This window comes from Hemibagrus wyckioides, linkage group LG22, assembly GCF_019097595.1.
Source record: "Hemibagrus wyckioides isolate EC202008001 linkage group LG22, SWU_Hwy_1.0, whole genome shotgun sequence".
In the NCBI taxonomy this organism is placed as follows: domain Eukaryota; kingdom Metazoa; phylum Chordata; class Actinopteri; order Siluriformes; family Bagridae; genus Hemibagrus; species Hemibagrus wyckioides.
In genome coordinates this window covers 15,197,253-15,216,935 of record NC_080731.1, presented here as the reverse complement: position 1 = coordinate 15,216,935, position 19,683 = coordinate 15,197,253, and the positions used below count along the sequence as shown (strand labels likewise).

General features: G+C 39.4%; 1 protein-coding gene across 5 annotated transcripts in view; it reads left to right on the top strand.

Annotated features, from left to right (window-relative positions):
- The window catches only part of LOC131343100 (probable E3 ubiquitin-protein ligase HECTD4), a 94,577-nt gene that overhangs the window by 63,453 nt on the left and 11,441 nt on the right, over positions 1–19,683 (top strand). For all 5 annotated transcript variants that reach the window (XM_058374519.1, XM_058374517.1, XM_058374518.1 and 2 more), the window contains exons 50-66: positions 405–642; positions 868–1,004; positions 1,081–1,207; positions 4,189–4,326; positions 5,890–6,026; positions 6,926–7,086; positions 7,209–7,390; positions 9,514–9,719; positions 12,568–12,698; positions 12,830–13,035; positions 13,178–13,357; positions 14,873–16,236; positions 16,318–16,525; positions 16,778–17,001; positions 17,129–17,274; positions 18,056–18,159; positions 18,647–18,770. In XM_058374519.1, the coding sequence (XP_058230502.1) occupies positions 405–642; positions 868–1,004; positions 1,081–1,207; positions 4,189–4,326; positions 5,890–6,026; positions 6,926–7,086; positions 7,209–7,390; positions 9,514–9,719; positions 12,568–12,698; positions 12,830–13,035; positions 13,178–13,357; positions 14,873–16,236; positions 16,318–16,525; positions 16,778–17,001; positions 17,129–17,274; positions 18,056–18,159; positions 18,647–18,770 (4,013 nt within the window). The remainder of the gene's footprint in view (positions 1–404; positions 643–867; positions 1,005–1,080; positions 1,208–4,188; positions 4,327–5,889; positions 6,027–6,925; positions 7,087–7,208; positions 7,391–9,513; positions 9,720–12,567; positions 12,699–12,829; positions 13,036–13,177; positions 13,358–14,872; positions 16,237–16,317; positions 16,526–16,777; positions 17,002–17,128; positions 17,275–18,055; positions 18,160–18,646; positions 18,771–19,683) is intronic.

Genomic DNA, 19,683 nt, shown 5'->3' with positions numbered 1-19,683 from the left:
GTGACTTAGTGAACCAGTGTATTCAATGATAGAGACTTCAGAGCACTTGTAGGTCACTCTGGATAAGGGCATCTGCAAATATGCCATAAAAGTAAATATAAATATAAATGTGAGCCTGTCAAAATGCAGGAACTATGTAGTCGTTACTAAACGGTTAATGCTCTATTTTTGTTAAACACATTAATTTAAAGCTGAAAGCCTACACTTTAATCACATTGTGATTGTTTAATTTTATAATTGTTGTGTTTGTGTACAGAAGCAAAATTACAAAAATTGTGTCACTGTCCAAATACTTGTGGATCTTACTGTAAATTTCTGCTTAGCATGGGGTGGTGCTCATTAGCTGCAGTCATGAATAAATAACTTTGAATAACCTTAACATTTGCATGTCTGGACATTTCTAGAACACAAAGGTTCGTGCTAACTTTGGGTGCCGGTCATTTGCATATGCGGAGGGGCAGGCCCACAGAAATGCAGCTGATCTCTGCATGGACCTCTCAGAAGAGATAAGTGCCAACTTTGAAGCCCTGCCTTTTGCCATGGCTTCAGACAGTGACAATGATGCTGGTGCCAGTGTTGCATCTGACTCTGGCTCACATGGACCTCCTTGTCGCATCGCTGCAGTATCCACCTCACAGCCACGTAAGGCCCATCTCTCACAGTTAAAACTTTTGGCACTGTGCCAGTTGATTCAATTGCACTTGTTTATTCTACTATCCAAAAAATATATCTAACCAGCTATTTTTGTTAAATGATTTTGTTAGTTACATTTTTGTGCAGTAAATTTCAAAACTTCAAGTTCAAACACTTATGTAGTTTACTTATGGTTACACTTTACATATGTTTCTTTTCCTCTTTGTTTATTAGAATATAATAGTGAAGCTTCCTGCTACTACAAACTTGAGCTGAGCTATGAGAATCTTTTGACCTCGGGCCCTGACCCCCACCCTCCACCTATTGTTGACGAAGAGAGTGATGATGAGGATGATGATGATGTGCCAAGAGTGAGAGATTTGTTACATAGTCATTCATTTGCATCCAAATTGCCACAACCCTGTCCTCACCTCCACCTTTTTCCAGGAGGATCACTATGCCCTGCTAGTAAAAGCATGGGAGACTAAAGTGTTCCCTACCATTCGCCGCCGCTTCAGGAATGAAGCTGAGAGGAAATCAGGACTGGACCAAATAAAGGGAGCACTCCAACTTGGTAAGTAGAATATCTCTGAACAGTTTAAATCTTTACATGGTCAATATCAGCATTATTTGGTATCCTTCAAGAGACTGTATAAATAATCTCTATAAACTATATAAATAAATATTTGTTTGAAAATTTTGAAGGTTTTATATTATTTTCTTCAAATCATTTTAGTTGTTTTCTTTCAAATAACTCATACAGTATAATTTACTTTCCAAAAATATATTAAATTAATTTTTACAAATAATTTTTATTTATATGTAGTGCTTTTAAAATTGGACATTGTCTCAAGGCAACTTTACAGCTATCTGAGTATATACAGTGGGGCAAATAAGTATTTGATACACTGCCGATTTTTCAAGTTTTCCCACTTACAAAGAATAGAGAGATCTGTTTTCATCATAGGTACACCTCAACTATGAGAGACAGAATGTAAAAAAAAAATCTAGAAAATCACATCGTATGATTTTTAAATAATTAATTTCCATTTTATTGCATGAAAAAAGTATTTGATACAATAGAAAAATAGAACTTAATATTTGGTACAGAAACCTTTGTTTACAATTACAGAGGTCAGACGTTTCCTGTAGTTCTTGACCAGGTTTGCACACACTGCAGCAGGGATTTTGGCCCACTCCTCCATACAGGTCTTCTCCAGATCTTTCAGGTTTTGGGGCTGTCGCTGGGCAACACGGAGTTTCAGCTCCCTCCATAGATTTTCTATTGGGTTCAGGTATGGAGACTGGCTAGGCCACTCCAGGACCTTGAAATGCTTCTTACGAAGCCACTCCTTAGTTGCCTTAGCTGTGTGTTTGGGGTCATTGTCATGTTGGAAGACCCAGCCACGACCCATCTTCAATGCTCTTACTGAGGGAAGGAGGTTGTTGCCCAAAATGTCATGATACATGGCCCCATCCATCCTCTTCTCAATACGGTGCAGTCGTCCTGTCCCCTTTGCAGAAAAGCACCCCCAAAGCATGATGTTTCCACCCCCATGCTTCACGGTTGGGATGGTGTTCTTGGGATTGTACTCATCCTCCTTCTTCCTCCAAACACAGTGAGTGGAGTTCTATTTTGGTCTCATCTGACCACATGACCTTCTCCCATGCCTCCTCTGGATCATCCAGATGGTCTTTGGCAAACTTCAGACCGGCCTGGACATATGCTGGCTTGAGCAAGGGGACCTTGCGCACGCTGCAGAATTTTAATCCATGACGGTGTAGTGTGTTACTAATGGTAACCTTTGAGACTGTGGTCCCAGCTCTCTTCAGGTCATTGACCAGGTCCTCCCGTGTAGTTCTAGGCTGATCTCTCACCTTTCTCAGGATCATTGATACTTTGATCATTGAGGCGAGATCTTGCATGGAACCCCAGTCCGAGGGAGATTGACAGTCATCTTGAATTTCTTCCATTTTCTAATCATTGTACCAACAGTTGTTGCCTTCTCATCAAGCTGTTTGCCTATTGTCCTGTAGCCTTGTGCAGGTCTACAGTTTTGTCCCTGGTGTCCTTAGACAGCTCTTTGGTCTTGCCCATAGTGGAGAGGTTGGAGTCTGATTGATTGAGTGTGTGGGCAGGTGTCTTTTATACAGGTAACGAGTTCAAACAGGTGCAATTAATACAGGTAATGAGTGGAGGATAGGAGGGCTTCTTAAAGACAAACTAACAGGTCTGTGAGAGCCAGAATTCTTGCTGGTTGATAGGTGATCAAATACTTTTTTCATGCAATAAAATGGAAATTAATTATTTAAAAATCATACGATGTGATTTTCTAGATTTTTTTTTTACATTCTGTGTCTCATAGTTGAGGTGTACCTATGATGAAAACAGATCTCTCTATTCTTTGTAAGTGGGAAAACTTGAAAAATTGGCAGCGTATCAAATACTTATTTGCTCCACTGTAGGTGTATCTTCAATTCTAATGAGCAAACCAGAGGTGAAGTTTGCAATATGAGGAAAAAACCTATAAACCATATCCAAAATATTACCCTATTACTCCAAAAAACTGAACCAGTTATTTTGAAGAACTTGGTTACACACTTACCTATCACCACATAGGTGCAATTTCTAGATTTACAATAACTGCATTACTTAACTCTTATGCAGTTGTTACCAGTTGTTTCTTAGCCATGCTAACAGCAGGGTTTGGGGGTTTTAAAACACTGTGAATAAAAACACTGTCCATATTTTGTCTTATATTTAGACATGTATTGTGGCTTGTCATGTAGGTGTACAGTTAGAGACTTTTTTCTTCTGCTTTTGCATCCTAGATAACATTCTACTACCCAGATTCTATATGGTGGTCTTTTTCTCTTAATGGACAGACAAGAGGAGTGCTAAAAAAAAGCAACTAATTGGCTACCGTCTGTACATGTATTGCCTAAAAAAGTGCCCCAGTATGTTTAGTTGATAAAATGGCAGCACACAGTGGGGCCACTAATGCTTCTATTTTTTCATTCTTTTCTAATGTATATTTTTTTTTTCCATAACTGCATTATCACCATTTAAATTGAGTAAAATTTGAATATTTACATGAATTTCAGAATTTCATAGTATTTGGTATGTCCCCCTTTTGCTTTAATGATATTGTGACTCCACAAGTTTCTCCAAAAACCTGATGATCCATGTTAAATTTAATCCATTTGAGTATCAAATGAACACGTTTCAGTGTAAGAGACGAGACTTTTTGCACAAGATAATTAACATGGTGTTAATAGTGTCACGAATTTAAGTAACGACCTAGAAAAAGTGCAAAATCTTGAAATGTTCTTGAAATTACAGCAGTGGAGATTTTTTAATGCAATAAACATTGTGACAATGCAACTTTTCCAACATCTGCATTAAGATAGCAGATGTTTGGAATGCAGTTAAATACATTTGGTTTGTAGGTCTTTAAATAATAGACCCTAATAATACTGCTGATCATAGAGATGGGATTAAGCTGAGACAGTTTTCTTATCAAGTATGTCTCTGGATATGTGTTTTTATTAAAGGAATGGTGGACATTGCACGACAAACAGTGGAGTTCCTCTATGAAGAGAATGGTGGCATTCCTCGTGATCTCTACCTCCCTACTATTGAGGACATTAAGGACGAGGCCAGTAAATTTACCATTGACAAAGTCCGCAAAGGTACACACACCCACACACATTTCTCAAATAAACTATGTTCTATACTGTAAGAAGGACAAAATGAATTAAAACAATACATATACAGAGCATGGTGATCAGATATATTTTATATAAAGAAAGACAGAACAGCTGTAGCATTAAAGCTCCACAAGACCTCTGAAGGTCTGCTGTGTATCTGGCACCAGGATTTTAGCATCAGATTCATATCCTATAAGGTTGGGCCTCCATGGATGCCACTTGTTTGTCCAGCACATGACTTTGCATTATCCTGCTGAAAAACGCAGTGCCATGTTGGAATACCGTTGCCATGAAGAGGTGTACTCAGTTTGCAGCAATGTTCAGGTAGGTGGTATGTCTCTAAATGTCAGGACCCAAGGATTCTCAGTAGAACAATAGAGCATCACATAGTTAGGGCATCACATCTGCCAGCTTGCTTTCTTCTTTAGGGACTTGCAATTGCAATTTCTTCACTCGAATGCAAGGATAACTTAGTTGATTGGGACTAAACAGCTGTGTGCTCTTAGGAAAACACTTCCCTAATCGGAAAAAAATGCTTTACTTTGTTAAGAAGCATAAATATTGGAGCAATGGAGAAAGGTCATGTGGTCTGATGAGTCCAGATTTACCCTGGTTCAGAGTGATGGGCACATCTGGATAAGAAGAGAGGCGAATGAAGTGGTGCACTCATCATGTCTAGTGCCTAATGTACAAGCCTGTGGGGGAAGGGTTATGATCTGGGGTTGCTGCAGTTGGTCAGGTCTAGGTTCAGTAATGTGACTACATGTGACTACTGAATGACAAGGTTTTTCCATCAATGGATTTTTTTTCTTCTCTGATGGCATGGCCATATTCCCAGATGACAATGCCAGGATACAAAGGGCTCAAACTGTAAAAGAATGGTTCAGGGAGCATGAGACATCATTTTCACACATGTAGTGGAGCTCTTGAAAAGATTTCACACGTAGTTTGACTCGCCCATACAAGACCTTGGTGAGAAAGTAATGCAACTTCTGGGCGGAACTAAATGTTGTGACATTGCATTAGCTTGTCAAAACAAATAAGCTGAAAGTTTACCGAAAAATGCACAATTTTAGCCAGCCAAGGTAAATTTGGAATTGTTTTTGTAATGATTCAAGGAATGACTGATTTTGTGACACTAGGCTAAAGATATTGTCATATTTTTGACCTCAGGGTGGTGCTTGTCCCCAATGTTTTTGAATACCTTCAGGGTATTGATACAATACGAATAGGGTTACAGAGCTTTGAACCACTTGAAATCTTTACATTAACAATGGGTTTTCAGTGCTTCATGCTTGTTCATCCCCAAATAACTGCCATAAATTCACAAATCTGACTGGTGCACCAAAGAAGTTTTATCGTACTTCCTGCTACCTAGTGACAAAGTATATTTAATCTAATAGCTCATTTCCTGCAGAGCTATGCCCTTTTAAAATCAAATGGACTGAATGACTATAAAAAAAATTATAAATTGATTTTTATTTTGCTATAAAAATGTATTTTATAAATTTGTTTGACTACTTTATGCCTTCTTGTTCCCACTAGGTCTAACAGTGGTTATACGCTGTCCTGACAGTAACAACACTGGCAGCAGCATGGGAGGAACAGCCTTACCAAAGTTTGCCATTCGAGGCATGCTCAAAACCTTTGGCCTTCATGGAGCAGTGCTCGATGTTGATAGTGTGAGTTGCGTAATAATAATACAGAAGGAAGGCCACTTAATAAGAAAAATATTTTGCAAAAAATATTACCTTCTCAGAACTGGATGAAATGTAGTGTTTGTCTTTTAAATTCAATTTTAAAGTTGACTGATCATGAAAAAAATGCAATTGTTTTTTAGCCTTATAGGACTTCTGGATTTACCTGGATTAACATGATGCCTTTCAGCAAATTTGAGTGTTCTTACCCCTTCATCTTACCCCTTACCCCTACAACACAATCACCCTCATGCCAATAAAGTCACACCTTAACACCATTTATTTTCATTGGTTGCTTGGGCATGTTAGTGGGCTGGGACTGCAAAATTATTTTACTCACCACACTGTAATTACACCTGCCCCCACACTGTAATGTAAAAATATAATAATGCCTAATGTATAATCCTATACACCCACAAACACATACTAGCTTTACTTTTTTCCCTTGTCACTGAGGTCGTACCCTTACATCTTAAGTAAGGAAACCTGTACTAAATATCTGTCACTTGGAAAAATAAATGGTGAACCTTTACAAATGTACATTTAATTAGACTTAAAAATAAACCATGAGCAGGCATGCATTGAAGTGAATTTGTCGCATTGTTATTTAGACACAATTCAGTGTAACCTCACAATGCAGTTTGTTAATGGTAAGCCTTATTAGTGAAATAATTGGTATATATTAGGATAATGTATGGTTCAACAATGAAAGGAGAAATTTTAGCATAGTTTTTTTTTTCTGGTTGTTTTATTTGCTGAATATTAGATATGTAGAAACCTTTAATTGATGATTTGATTTCATGTTAGGAAATATACGATAAATTGCATGTCTGGTTTCAGAAAATTCAGGGCCTAGAATAAAAACTGTGTATTTATCTATCTAGGTAAATGATTTGGTCCAAGTGGAGACATATCTACGCAGTGAGGGTGTGTTAGTCAGGTACTGGTACCCCATTGAGATGCTGGAGCGTCCACCAGCAGGTTCCCGCAGAACTGCAGCCAACGGCCTTGTGTCTCTGGATAGCAGCAACATTCAAATTCACAGGTTACATTTTTTTAAAATAAAAGTGCTTGCCTACGTGTTCCATCTGGGTGACAGTTCTTTTTATATACCACCTACTCACATAGTTTCTAATTGTGCACTGTGTGTGTGTGTGTGTTTTCCAGGGAACTGCTGCGTTGTGAGGGTGCTTTGGCACGACTGTACTGTCGTATGGCATTGCTCAATATCTTTGCACCCAAGAGTCCTCACACCTTCACACGCCTCTTCCACATCCCTGCTGTGCGTGACATAACACTTGAACACCTGGGGCTTTTGTCTAATCAGTTACTGGCTCCACCTCTGCCAGGTAAACTTGTATGATTTGGAAGGCAGAAGTTGAAAGTGAAATGGCTGGCTATCAGCAAATATATGATTAAGATAATGCAATACTTAATAAAGTTTGTTAAACCAGCATACACACACTATTATTAAAAATATAAAACAATGAAGATAAAGATATAACGAATGTAAAGAAAGATCACTATAGATTTATAGAAAGAAACAGAACTGGAAAATATACTTATGTACTGTCGTTCGTAGTATTGCAAAAGTATTTGTAAATTAAAAGCTCTCCCATGAAACTGAAAGTGGGTTCTTCGAGCAGGACAGTGATTCAAAATATCCACTTTCTGGAGACTTAAAGGAACACACAACCATTCATACAATTATCCAGGCAGCCAATCATGTGACACCAGCACAATACATCAAGCAATGATGTAATGATTAGCTACACTATTTTGCCAAAAGTTTTGGGATGTCTGCCTTTACATGCACATGAACTTTAATGACATTCCATATTTAATCTGTAGGGTTTAATATGCAGTTGTCCTGCCCTTTCCAGCTAGAACAGCTTCAACTCTTCTGGGAAGGCTTTCCACAAAGTTTAAGAGTGTGTTTATGGGAATTTTTGACCATTCGTCTAGAAGCCGTATTTGTGAGGTCACGCACTGATGTCGGACGAGAAGACCTGGCTCAAAGGTGTTCTATCAGGTTGAGGTCAGGACTCTGTGCAGGCCAGTCAAGTTCCTCCACACCAAACTTGCCATGTCTTTATGGACCTTGCTTTGTGTCACTGGTGCACAGTCATGTTGGAACAGGAAGAGGTCATCCCCAAACTGTTCCCCCAAAGTTGGGAGCATGAAATTGTCCAAAATGTCTTGGTATGCTGAAGCATTAAGAGTTCCTTTCACTGGAACTAAGGGGCTGAGCCCAACCCCTGAAAAACAACCCCACACCATAATCCCCCTCCACCAAACTTTACACTTGGCACAATGCAGTCAGGCAAGTGCCATTCTCCTGGCAACCGCCAAACCTAGACTCGTCCATCGGATTGCCAAACAGAGAAGCGTGATTCGTCACTCCAGAGAACAACAGAGTGCAGTTGGCAGCGTGCTTTACACCACTGCATCCAATGCTTTGCATTGCAGTTGGTGATGTAAGGCTTGGATGCAGCTGCTCGGCCATGAAAACCCATTCCATGAAGCTCTCTATGCACTGTTCTTGAGCTAATCTGAAGGCCACACAAAGTTTGGAGGTCTATTGCTATTGACTCTGCGGAAAGTTGATGACTTCTGGGTACTGTGCACCTCAGTATATGCTGACCCTTCTCTGTGATTTGACATGACCTACCACTTCATGGCTGAGTTGCTGTTGTTCCCAATTGCTTCCACTTTCTTATAATACCACTAACAGTTGACAGTGGAATATTTAGTAGAGAGGAAATTTCAGAAATGGACTTGTGCACAGTCGGCACCCAATCACGGTACCACACTTGAATTCACTGAGCTCCTGAGAGCGACCCATTCTTTCACGAATGTTTGTAGAAGCAGTCTGCATGCCTAATTGCCTGATTTTATACACATGTGGCCATGGAAGTGATTGGAACACCTGGTTTTAATGATTTGGAGGGGTGTGCCAAAACCTTTGGCAATATGGTGTATATTATAATAATGGTTAGTTATTATTTGGCTTAATAGGTAACTTCTGCAAGAGCAGAAAGCAGAAGGAAACATTTTAATAACCTGTAGCCAGTTTGGATTTTACAGTGGTTTAGCAGGTAATAGTAGTGGTTTCTTACAGCTTTGGGGTTCAATGCTGATCTTTACATGCTGTCTATATTGTGTTTTGCATGTTCTCACTGTATGCATGGGTTTTCTGCAGGTACATTGTTTTTTCCCCACTTCCAGAAAATATACTAGTAGTTGATGGTGTAAATGTATGTGATGCAGTGCACTGGCATCCAGTCGAATGTGTATTCCTGCACTGTCCCAGGAGGGGCTATGGATACACTGTCATATTTTTTTTTAACTTGAATTAGGTTGTTCAGATATCAACAGTGTGAAATTCTACAAAATTGTTTTTGTATATGAAAAACCAGCACATTTATTTTTAACTATCAGTGAAAACATTTTGGTATTGTTTTTTTTATAGATGGCTCCATTAGCTCAAGCTCCATCTTGCTGGCCCAATCTATGTTGCACAACCCGAAAGGTCAAAGCTGCTCCCCAACCGAAATCTTCTACCAGGGTAATGCACAAACTATTCGGGAATGGTTGACTGTGGCTATCAGCAGGGCCTTGCACCAGGGAGAGGACAGTTTACTGGATCTTACCAAGCAGATCTGTTGTTTCCTCCAGGTACTTAAAGTTAACTGGTTCTGCCCTGTTTTACTCCTTCCATTAAAATTTCTTAAAACCATTTTTAAGATATTTTATTGTAATTTGTCATGTTGCAGCCAACAAACTGCTTGAGCATGGCAATAAGAAATATATAAAGTGCAAAAACTACAGCTGTGTAATAAAAACAGTATGATAAAAAATATAAAGCACAATACACATGAATTAGGCAGTGCAAAGTCACAAAATCTAGCAAAACTATAAACAGAAGACACAACACAGAATTAATGCAAAAATATGATGCAGGACAAATCATTAAAAAAAATAGATTCACTAAATATTCTGCCACTTCAATAACCATGTGACTACATATATTAAATGATTTGTTCCTTTACTGTACACCGCCCAGGCATAACATTATAGCCACTTGCCTAATATTGTGTTGGTCCCCCTTTTGCTACCAAAACAGACCCGTCGAACTATGGACTCCACTAGATCTCTGAAGGTGTGCTGTGGTATCTGGCACCAAGATGTTAGCAGTTGCGAGGTGGGGCCTCCATGGATCAGACTTGTTTGTCCAGCACATCCCACAGATGCTGTATTGGATTAAGATCTGGAGAATCTGGAGGCCAAGTCAACACCTTAAATTGGTTGTTGTGCTCATCAAACCATTCCTGAACCATTTTTGCTTTGTGACACGGTGCATTATCCTGCTGAAAGAGGCCACAACCACCATGGAATACCGTTTCCATGAAAGGGACATGGTCTGCAACAATGCTTAGGTAGGTGGTACGTGTCAAAGTAACATCCAGATGGATGGCAGGACCCAACGTTTCCCAGCAGAACATTGCCCAAAGCATGACACTGTCTCCGCCAGCTTGCCTTCTTCCCATAGTGCATCCTGGTGCCATGTGTTCCCCTGGTAAGCGACACACACGCACCCGGTCATCCATGTGATGTAAATGAAAACGTGATTCATCAGACCAGGCCACCTTCTTCCATTGCTCCGTGGTCCAGTTCTGATGCTCACGTGGCCATTGTTGGCAATTTCGGTGGTGCACAGGGGTCAGCATGGACACCCTGACTGGTCTGCAGCTATGCAGCCCCATACGCAACAAACACCTTTCTATCAGAACCAGCATTAACTTCTTCAGCAATTCACTCCCCACATGCATCAGTGAGCCTTGACCGTCCATGACCCTGTCGCCGGTTCACCACTGTTCCTTCCTTGGCCCACTTTTGATAGATACTGACCACTGCAGACCGGGAACACCCCACAAGAGCTGCAGTTTTGGAGATGCTCTGATCCAGTGGTCTAGCCATCACAATTTAGTCCTTGTCAAACTCACTCAAATCTTTACACTTGCCCATTTTTCCTGCTTCTAACATCAACTTTGAGGACAAAATGTTCACATAGGTGCCATGACTGTCAGTGTTATTCGCTTCGCCTCATAATGTTATGCCTGATCGATGTATGTTTAGCTCAAAACAGTAAACAAATAATTTATACTTTTTTAATATTTACATTTGATTGTGACATTCTGTTGTCAGTTCAGGTTCACTGTAAAGATGTATGCATTGTACATCATATGTAAACATAATATATTTTGAAACATTTTTATGCTCCTGCTACTGAGGGCAAATATTTTTTTTGTATTAAAGGTCCCATTTGTCCATCAGTTCGACTTTTGTCATTAGCATATCTCAGGTTTGAGTGGCTGAAAGTTTGGAATAATGAAATTACCATCATAACCAGCAGATCTGATTAGATTTTGAAGTTGATTTAAACATGAGCAAGCTTATAGCAGACATTTAATATCAATAACATTTAATCAAAGAAATTTCAAATCTGCTAAATTACGGAAAGCAAGCCAACATACAAGTCCAAAAAATAATATGGTTTACTTTGTCTCCAAAAAGACCAGCCAGTCAAATTGCTTCCTTTGTCGTTGATAGGATAAGCAGTAAAAAAAAATATTGATGGATAATTGAATAAGGCAGAATGTTAGCTTGTGAGTTTCTCTCATAAACCCCATTTATAAATAAAGCGACCACTTCTTTGGGAACTCCTGGGTTGTTGGTTGGTTAAGTTACCAGACAAAATGTTAAGATCAGTACCAAAAGCATGCATGTATTTTTCTGAAAACGTAAAAAAAAATCCAGATTATTTAAAATTTTATGTTATGACTAGAAATTAAATATGATATCTCCAAAATTTGACATGTAGCTAAAAAAAAATAATGCATAGAAATGCAGTTTTTAGGAAGTTGCATATGTGAATGCATAGAAAATTGCACTGACAAAATACAGTATGAAGTATTTCATAAATTGTCAGTTAAATGATTACAAATTTTAGTTGCCGCTATACACAAAGGTTTTAAAAAAAGAAAAACCCATATACTACAACATCCATTTTAACAGGAACACTGAAGCTCAGTTATGCAGTTGTCCAACACAATGCTGACTATGCAGATAAAGGCCAAGAGCTTCAGTTGCAACAACAAACATCAACATGGGAGAAGATGTGATCTCTGTCTTTAACTATGGCATAGTGGTTGGAGTATTTCAGGAACAGGCTGTGGGGTTTGCACAGCATAGTGCTAGCTTGAGAAAGATGAGAGGAGAATGACCACTTACAGGAAATCTATATTAACTTAAATGAGCATTTTTTACAACTGTGGTGTGATGGATGGGCTATAACAGCAGAAAATTACATCAGGTTCCACTCATGTTAGCCAAGAACAAGAATCTGCAAATAACAATTAGATTAATAACAATAGAGAAAATAATACAAATAATTAAAAACATGTATATATTATTTGTGTTTATATATTATATACATATGTTTTGTCTATTATTTTAAATTAAGAATGCTCCGGAGCAATTCACATCAGAGGAGTTTCCAATCTCAGAGTCTAAGGTCAGCATGGATGTCAGCTTCCCTGGTGCTGCATTTGTGGTGGTTTCTTGTAAAGAGAATCAGCTTGGATGCCGCAAGGAGTAAGCACACTTTTTTCATTTACAGTTATATTACAGAAAATAATCCAAAATTGTTAAATATTCCAACAGAATGTCACACAAAACATGTTTAGAAAAACACTACATCTTTTAAAAAGAAATTTGTCTTTTAGTTCTTCTTTGTATAAGGCTCCCTGGGCCCGTGTGTTGATGTATGGATTGGGACACAAGGTCAGGCGTAATGGCCAGCTGAATCTTATGGAGACTGTGTGCTATCCTCTGGATGCTTCACCTTCGAACACAGGCCTTACACCTCCTCCCACAACCAACCAGTACCCTAGCATCATTATACCTACTGACAAAGTCCATATAAAACTGGGTATGTTGTAGATATACACAAAATGTTATACATTTGCAAATGACTTGATAAGAGGTCAGAGGAAGATGAGGAAAAGATTTGTTAGAAATATCTGTTTGCCTACACATTTGGTATTAAATATTCACATGATTTGTTTTACCAGGTGGGTCCCCACCTCCTGGGGTTGTCCTAGTACTACATTCTTTGCCTGTGGAGTTTCCCTTGGCCATGGCCTTTGCTGAACAGCTGCTGGCATGGAGGGTACATGAGAATAGTGAGCATCCAGAGGAAGAGCTGGACACAATACCTCCTTCTGTGCTTCTCCAGGTTGTCGAGCTACTTGGTAAGGTTTGCTTCTTTGATTGGTTTGTGTTACCAATCTAGCTCTATAACTAGAGCTAAATTATCGATTTATTTGAATTTAGTTCTTCCATAGTTCTGTTTCTAAGAGAGGCGCGGTTTCTTCAGTCGGATTGAAGAACACGCTGAAAGACGAGGAAGAGCCGAAAGTCTGCCGCCGTTTCATATGAAATTTAAAGGGGACTGAAGCGTTCACGGATTTGTGTAGAGTTTATGGAGAATCACAGAATTCTTAGGGTGGCTGAATAGAAATGTTAAAAATGGCCTAGCGACGAAAACGGCGGCAGACTTCAGCTCTTCCCCATCTTTCAGCACGTTCTTCAGTCCGACTGAAGACACCGCGGCATCACAGAGCGAGGATCAGAGGACAAGTGCGTGTGTGTGTGTGCGTGTGTGTGCGTGTGTGCGTGTGTGCGTGTGTGCGTGTGTGCGTGCGCGCGTGTGTGCGCGCGTGTGTGCGCGCGTGTGTGCGCGCGTGTGTGCGCGTGTGTGTGCGCGCGCGTGTGCGTGTGTGTGTGTGTGTGCGTGTCCGATCAGGAAGACTCGTATTTGGCTTGTTCAGTACTGAAATGTTATACACATCTATGCAATACAGTGGAACGCTGCAATAAGTTTACCATCCTACCCTGTTAGTCAAACCTTTATTTTATTTTATTTTATTTATTTATTTATATTTTATACTATTATACCTCACTCGCCCCTGATTGTGCCCATATGCACAGATGTAAAATGCTGTCTGGCTCCTGTTTGATTTTATTCAGCGTGTTAGTTGCATGTTGGTTTTATTTAGCGTGTTAGTTGAATGTTGAACTGATTTACAAAAGTGTTTTTCTTCAGGGATTTTTTTTTTCAGGTGACAATTTTTTATTTTATAAAAAGTGATTTAAGTTAAGTCTGCAGTTTGCACTTTACAAATCCCTCATATTTTGTTATATCACTTTATTTTACTAGAATAATTAGAACTTGTAAAGACTGGTGAAAGTTTGCATTTTATAAATCCCCAAAAAAGGTTTTTTTGTTGTACTGATTATTGTTTTTCTAAAATAACAAAAAAAAACTTGTTAGCGAAAGTAATTTTGCACTTTGCACTTTTAGTCTAAATTAGCAGTTCATATGTTTGGTTATATTGTTTTTGCTCAAATTAAAAAAAATCTATTCTATAGTCTCTAGTGTTTTATTAAATTTTTTTAAAGAAAAATGATCGTTTTAAAATCGAAAATCGAATTTTGTAGATTCAATTTTTTGGCCATATCGCCCAGCTCTATCTATAACATTCGCCATTTGTTCTAAAAGATGTCTCTGAAAATTATTTCATTCACATTTATTTGTTTAACATTGTAGGCAATAGACATTGTTATAAAACAGCTTTAAAGTAATCTGGGTTTATATCACACTCAAAAAATAAATACATAAAAAAAATTCTTTAAAAATCTAAAGTACTTTTATAATAGTACATTATGTCAGGCAATCTTACTTAGTCATTTCCTTTCGTCACTAGGTGGGGTTCTGTGGACTACAGATCTTGCACCTTGTATCAAGGAGTTCATCTTCCACATGCTTGCTGAGCTTTTCCGCAAGATCCATCACTTGGAGCAGCGCAAGGGTCCCTCGGGCCTATCGAACTCCATTGCACTACTCCTCAATCCTTGCTTGGCAGTGCTCATGGCTCTCCAGACAGAGCTCCGAAAACTTTATGACCGTGAGACTCAGAGCTGGGGCCTGGCAAGTGCAAGCACCTCAGGAAGCTCCTTGGCACTATCTTCTGAACAAACCCGGTTCTCTACATACTTCCATGCACTCATGGAGGTGTGCCTGGCTGTGGCAGAGGTTACCTTGCAGCTTAATGTGGCCAGTGGAGGGTTGGCTGTAAGCAGTATTTCCTCATCCAGTACACCTAACCTTAGTGATTCTTCATCCTCTTCATCATCATCACCAGGTCAAACCCCACAAAGCCCAAGCTTGTTATCAAAACGTAAGAAGGTCAAGCTGAAGCGAGACAGGGCAACAGCAGCCATAACTGCTGCAGCCACAGTTTCAGGAAAACGGGGCTCTGTGAGTGGCACAAAGCTAACAGAAAGTGACAGTGCTTTACTGAATGTGGCTGGAGGAAAACCAGAAGACATGTTATGGTTCCATCGTGGGCTTACATTACTCATGATTATTCGGCACCTGACATACAAGGATCCCCAAGGGCTGAGTGTGACTGCAGATGCAGTAGCGGATGCATGCCAGGCCCTAGTCAGTCCAACTGCTCATAGTCGACTCCTGGTGCTCTCTGGTATTCCAACTCACTTGGAAGAAGCTGTAGTGCGTAATGCAATCCGAAGGGCGTGTAATGCACATGGGGGTCTCTTCAAAGATGAAATTTTTATACCACTTCAGATAGCAGACCTAAAACAGACCAAAGGAGCTGTAATCGGAGGCCAAAGCACAGGATTCCAAGATGATAAGGCAGAAAAGCTTCATCCGGGCATTATGGAAAGTCCTGATGGTTCCAGTAGTGCAACCCCAGCTCTGAGCATGACTGCTTCGGCATCAACTAGCCAGGCCTCCATCTGCAGCTCCTCTCAGGGGGTCTCAAGGACTGCTAGTGAACTTTCTGTGGACCAGGAACTGTTAGCTGCCACTGTGACACAACCTGTAGCCCCTACCCAGCAACAGGCACCACTAGACCCCTGTATAGTATCCAGTCAGGAAAGCCTTGATATCTCTTTATGTAGCACAGGAAGCATTGGTAGTCTTGGTAGTTTTGGGGAGCAACTTGATGGCGGAGAGACAGCTTCAGTATCAGATGGGGGCTCCTTGTATGCAGACACTAATGCCAGCTTGACATGTCCCATTAAAGGCTATGCTGTTATAGAGGTAAGTAAAAAAGAATGTTTTACTTGAAAGGCCACCATCTTGGTCAATGTCAAATGGAAGATTACTTTCTCTCCCTTACAGGTACGGGCCAGGGCTAAGGTGGAGAAGATTCGTGCAAGCCTTTTCAACAGCAGTGATCTCATTGGCCTCTCCAGTCTTGAAGGAGAAGAGGAGTTAATGGAGATAACCACTGAAGAAATCTTAACAGCTTCCAGTGTTAATCAGAGCCTGTTTGATACGCAAGGCAGTTCTGCACTTGAGGACTACTTTCTTGATAAAACCATCAGAGGTTGGAATTCTTGTGTTTTGCTTAAGAGTATGATCTAAAATGTTATAATATCTGTATTTGTCAATAGCACGCAGTGGCACACAATAATAGCACAAAAATAAGGTGGTTTGTTAAATCCTTTAATTTTTGTTCTGTCTAATGTGCAGTTATACTGTCCATTATTTTAAGCGTTAAAACATTTTGTTGTGGCCTAATTACAGCTGTATAGTGTATAAGTTTTAGGTATCTAATCTACATGCCATACTCACATAGGAGACAAATTGGTCCCTGGGGCAAGAGATGTGCTAACTGACATCTTTAAGAGCTGTGTACACTCTGAACAGATGCTAAGCCTTACACCGACCAAGCCTTTGAAAGTGTCTGAAATTTATCTCAGTAAAGAACAAATCAGCTCCCAGACACCTGGCAACCTTCTGCATATATTCTTCAACCACATACGACCGCCTAAGAAAATGCTTGAAGATCAGCTCACACAGGTTAGCATATACGTGTTACTTATGTGTATATTTTGAAAAAAACATCAACTTCCATGAACCTTCTGTTTTCTAATCCTTATTCTATGCCTAATGTTGAAATACATGCAAAGTATTTTTTCTTTCTAAGATTCTTCGTAAGTATGGCACAATCAAGGCCAACAAATGCAGGTACAGCAAGGCAGGCAAGGAACAGCAGCAGGGCAAAGTGGTCAGCACAAAGAGATCCATCATAAAGCCCCCTATCAAAGAGAAGTCTGTTCTCAACAGTGTACGGTATGTCTTACAAATTAAATTACTTAGAGTAATTACTTAGGCTATATTTGGTGCAAAGCATATAATTGTCCAGCTTTTCCCAGCACCATTACTCTTAATTACCTGTGAAGGCGTATGTCATGAACCACCGGCATGAATAATTATGTATAAATGTTATGTCATGATCAAGAGGCCCTGAGGCACTGTCAGCCTGAGGTAGCAAGACATTATGGTATTGTCATTCTGCAGTACTCAGGAGATGGATAGACTTTAATAGAGGCTTCTGCTTGCTTTATTTGTTCTCAATATCACTGTCCAATGTTGTGGTTACAGCAGCATCTGGATCACTTGTTGGCATTAATTCAATAGACATTGTCTCAAAGCAGCTTTACAAAAATATAAAATAAAAAGGGTAAAGTTTAAAATTAAATTAATATTCATTCCTAACATTTATCCCTGATGATCAAGCCTGAAGCAACTGTGGCAAGGAAAAACTGCCTAAGATGATATGAAGAAGAAACCTTGAAAGGGAACCGGGCTCAGAAGGGAAGCGGTCACTCTGCTCCTGAGCGATGGCCTTGAGTTGCTACTGTTCTTCAGGCCCCTGTACTGCTGTTGTACCAGGGCCCTTATTGTTGAAATTTCAGTTTAATCAGATTCTCAATTTAAAGTTTCTTTGGATTGTGTCAGCCAAATGAATAAGTGCAACTGTTACTGTAGCTGTTAACAGTAAAATTGTACACCAATAATGCACCTGTCACCTTTCTGTCCAAATTCTAATTTACAAAGATTTATTTTCCAGAACTGCACTAAGTGAGAAGAAACCAGCCCTCAAGCCTAAGTCTCCAGATAAGCCTAAGCCTGATGATAAGGACCTTGAGAAGTTGCCTACCAAGAAGCTAGAAGGTTTATATTGTTAATTTTTTGTATTTTCTTTATTATATAATGTATGTAAAAGTTTACATGATAGCCCTTGATGTCCAGAGGTTTGTCCACGTATGTTGCTCATGGTCTGTAGCAAAACTCAAGAAGTATATTCTCTATATTTGCACAAGAGTATCAGGTGTCATGGCTATGTAATATGCATGATTTTGGGCTAGTGATTGAGATCTGGGTTTTGTGCAGGTCACTCAGTTTTTCATTCCAACTTTGGTTAACCATGTCTTATTAGACCTCACTTTGTGGCTAGGGGCATTGTCATTCTGGAACAGGTTTGGACCCCTTAGTTCTAGTGAAAGGAAAATGTAATTCTACAAAATACTCTTCAATTTTATGCTTCCAACTTTGTGGAAGGCCTACATATGGGTCTTATGGTCTGGTGTCCACAAACTTTTAATCATAGAATTTATTTATGTAACTATGTCTTATTCTTCTGGATCTCTGTATTTTTCAGTGCCAGAAGAGAAGTACTTAACTCTGGAGGGTTTCCATAAGTTCACTATTGATCGAGCCAAACAGGACATTCGGAGTGTTTGGAGGGCAATCCTGGCATGTGGTTATGACCTACACTTTGAAAGGTTGGCAAAAACACTACCCATCTGACACACAAGTTGGTGTGTAAAGAATACACAAACAATCCTGTGTAAACAGGAACATTATGTGTGAATGTGTGTATGGCTTTGAGAGGTACAAAATAAAGCAGTCTAAAACTGTGCACAGGGAGTTTAGGGAGGCTCTCATTGTGCAATAATTTTCAGAGCTTCATGTCTAAACATGGAAATAGCATTGTTGCACATGTTGCTGCTTAAGAGAATGTATTAATTTATAATGAAAGTCTGCGTCCAAGTCACATTTAAAAGTAAAATGAAGTTTCTCTGAAGCAAATTAACAACAGTGCATAGCAGTAAACAGTGTAAAATAAAATATTTGCTTTTGACACATTTGCCTTTGAAAAGTAAACATTTAGCTTAGTTTTATAAAGAAACCAGTAGGTAGTTAATTTTTTTTTAAATTATTTTTGACAAAAACACAACCATACCATACCCACAGTGATGCAGGGTGATGGGTTGTAGCATTGGTTGGTGGTTATGTTTCTTCAGCGGTTTATAGAGGCAAATGCAGGGCAATCCTAAAAGAAGACCTATTTTAATCTGCCAGAGACTTGAGGCTGGTGTGGAGGCTCACCTTCCAACAGCACAGTGACCCCTAGCATACTATAAAAGCATAAATGGAGTGGCTCCAAATGTTATTTGTGAAAATTAAAACATCAAATCAAAACTCTCCTCAGTTATACAATTTGACAGCACTTCAGCAAATTTTTGCAAGAAGAATGGGCAAAAATATCAGGATCCATGCATGCAAACAATAGTCATGTCCAAGAACACTTATAGCTCTTTTGCTGTCAGACATGGCTTCTAGTATTGAACCAGGAATGAGTACTTATGCAACTAACAAATGTCTGCTGCTTTTTTGTTATATTACATTTGTGTG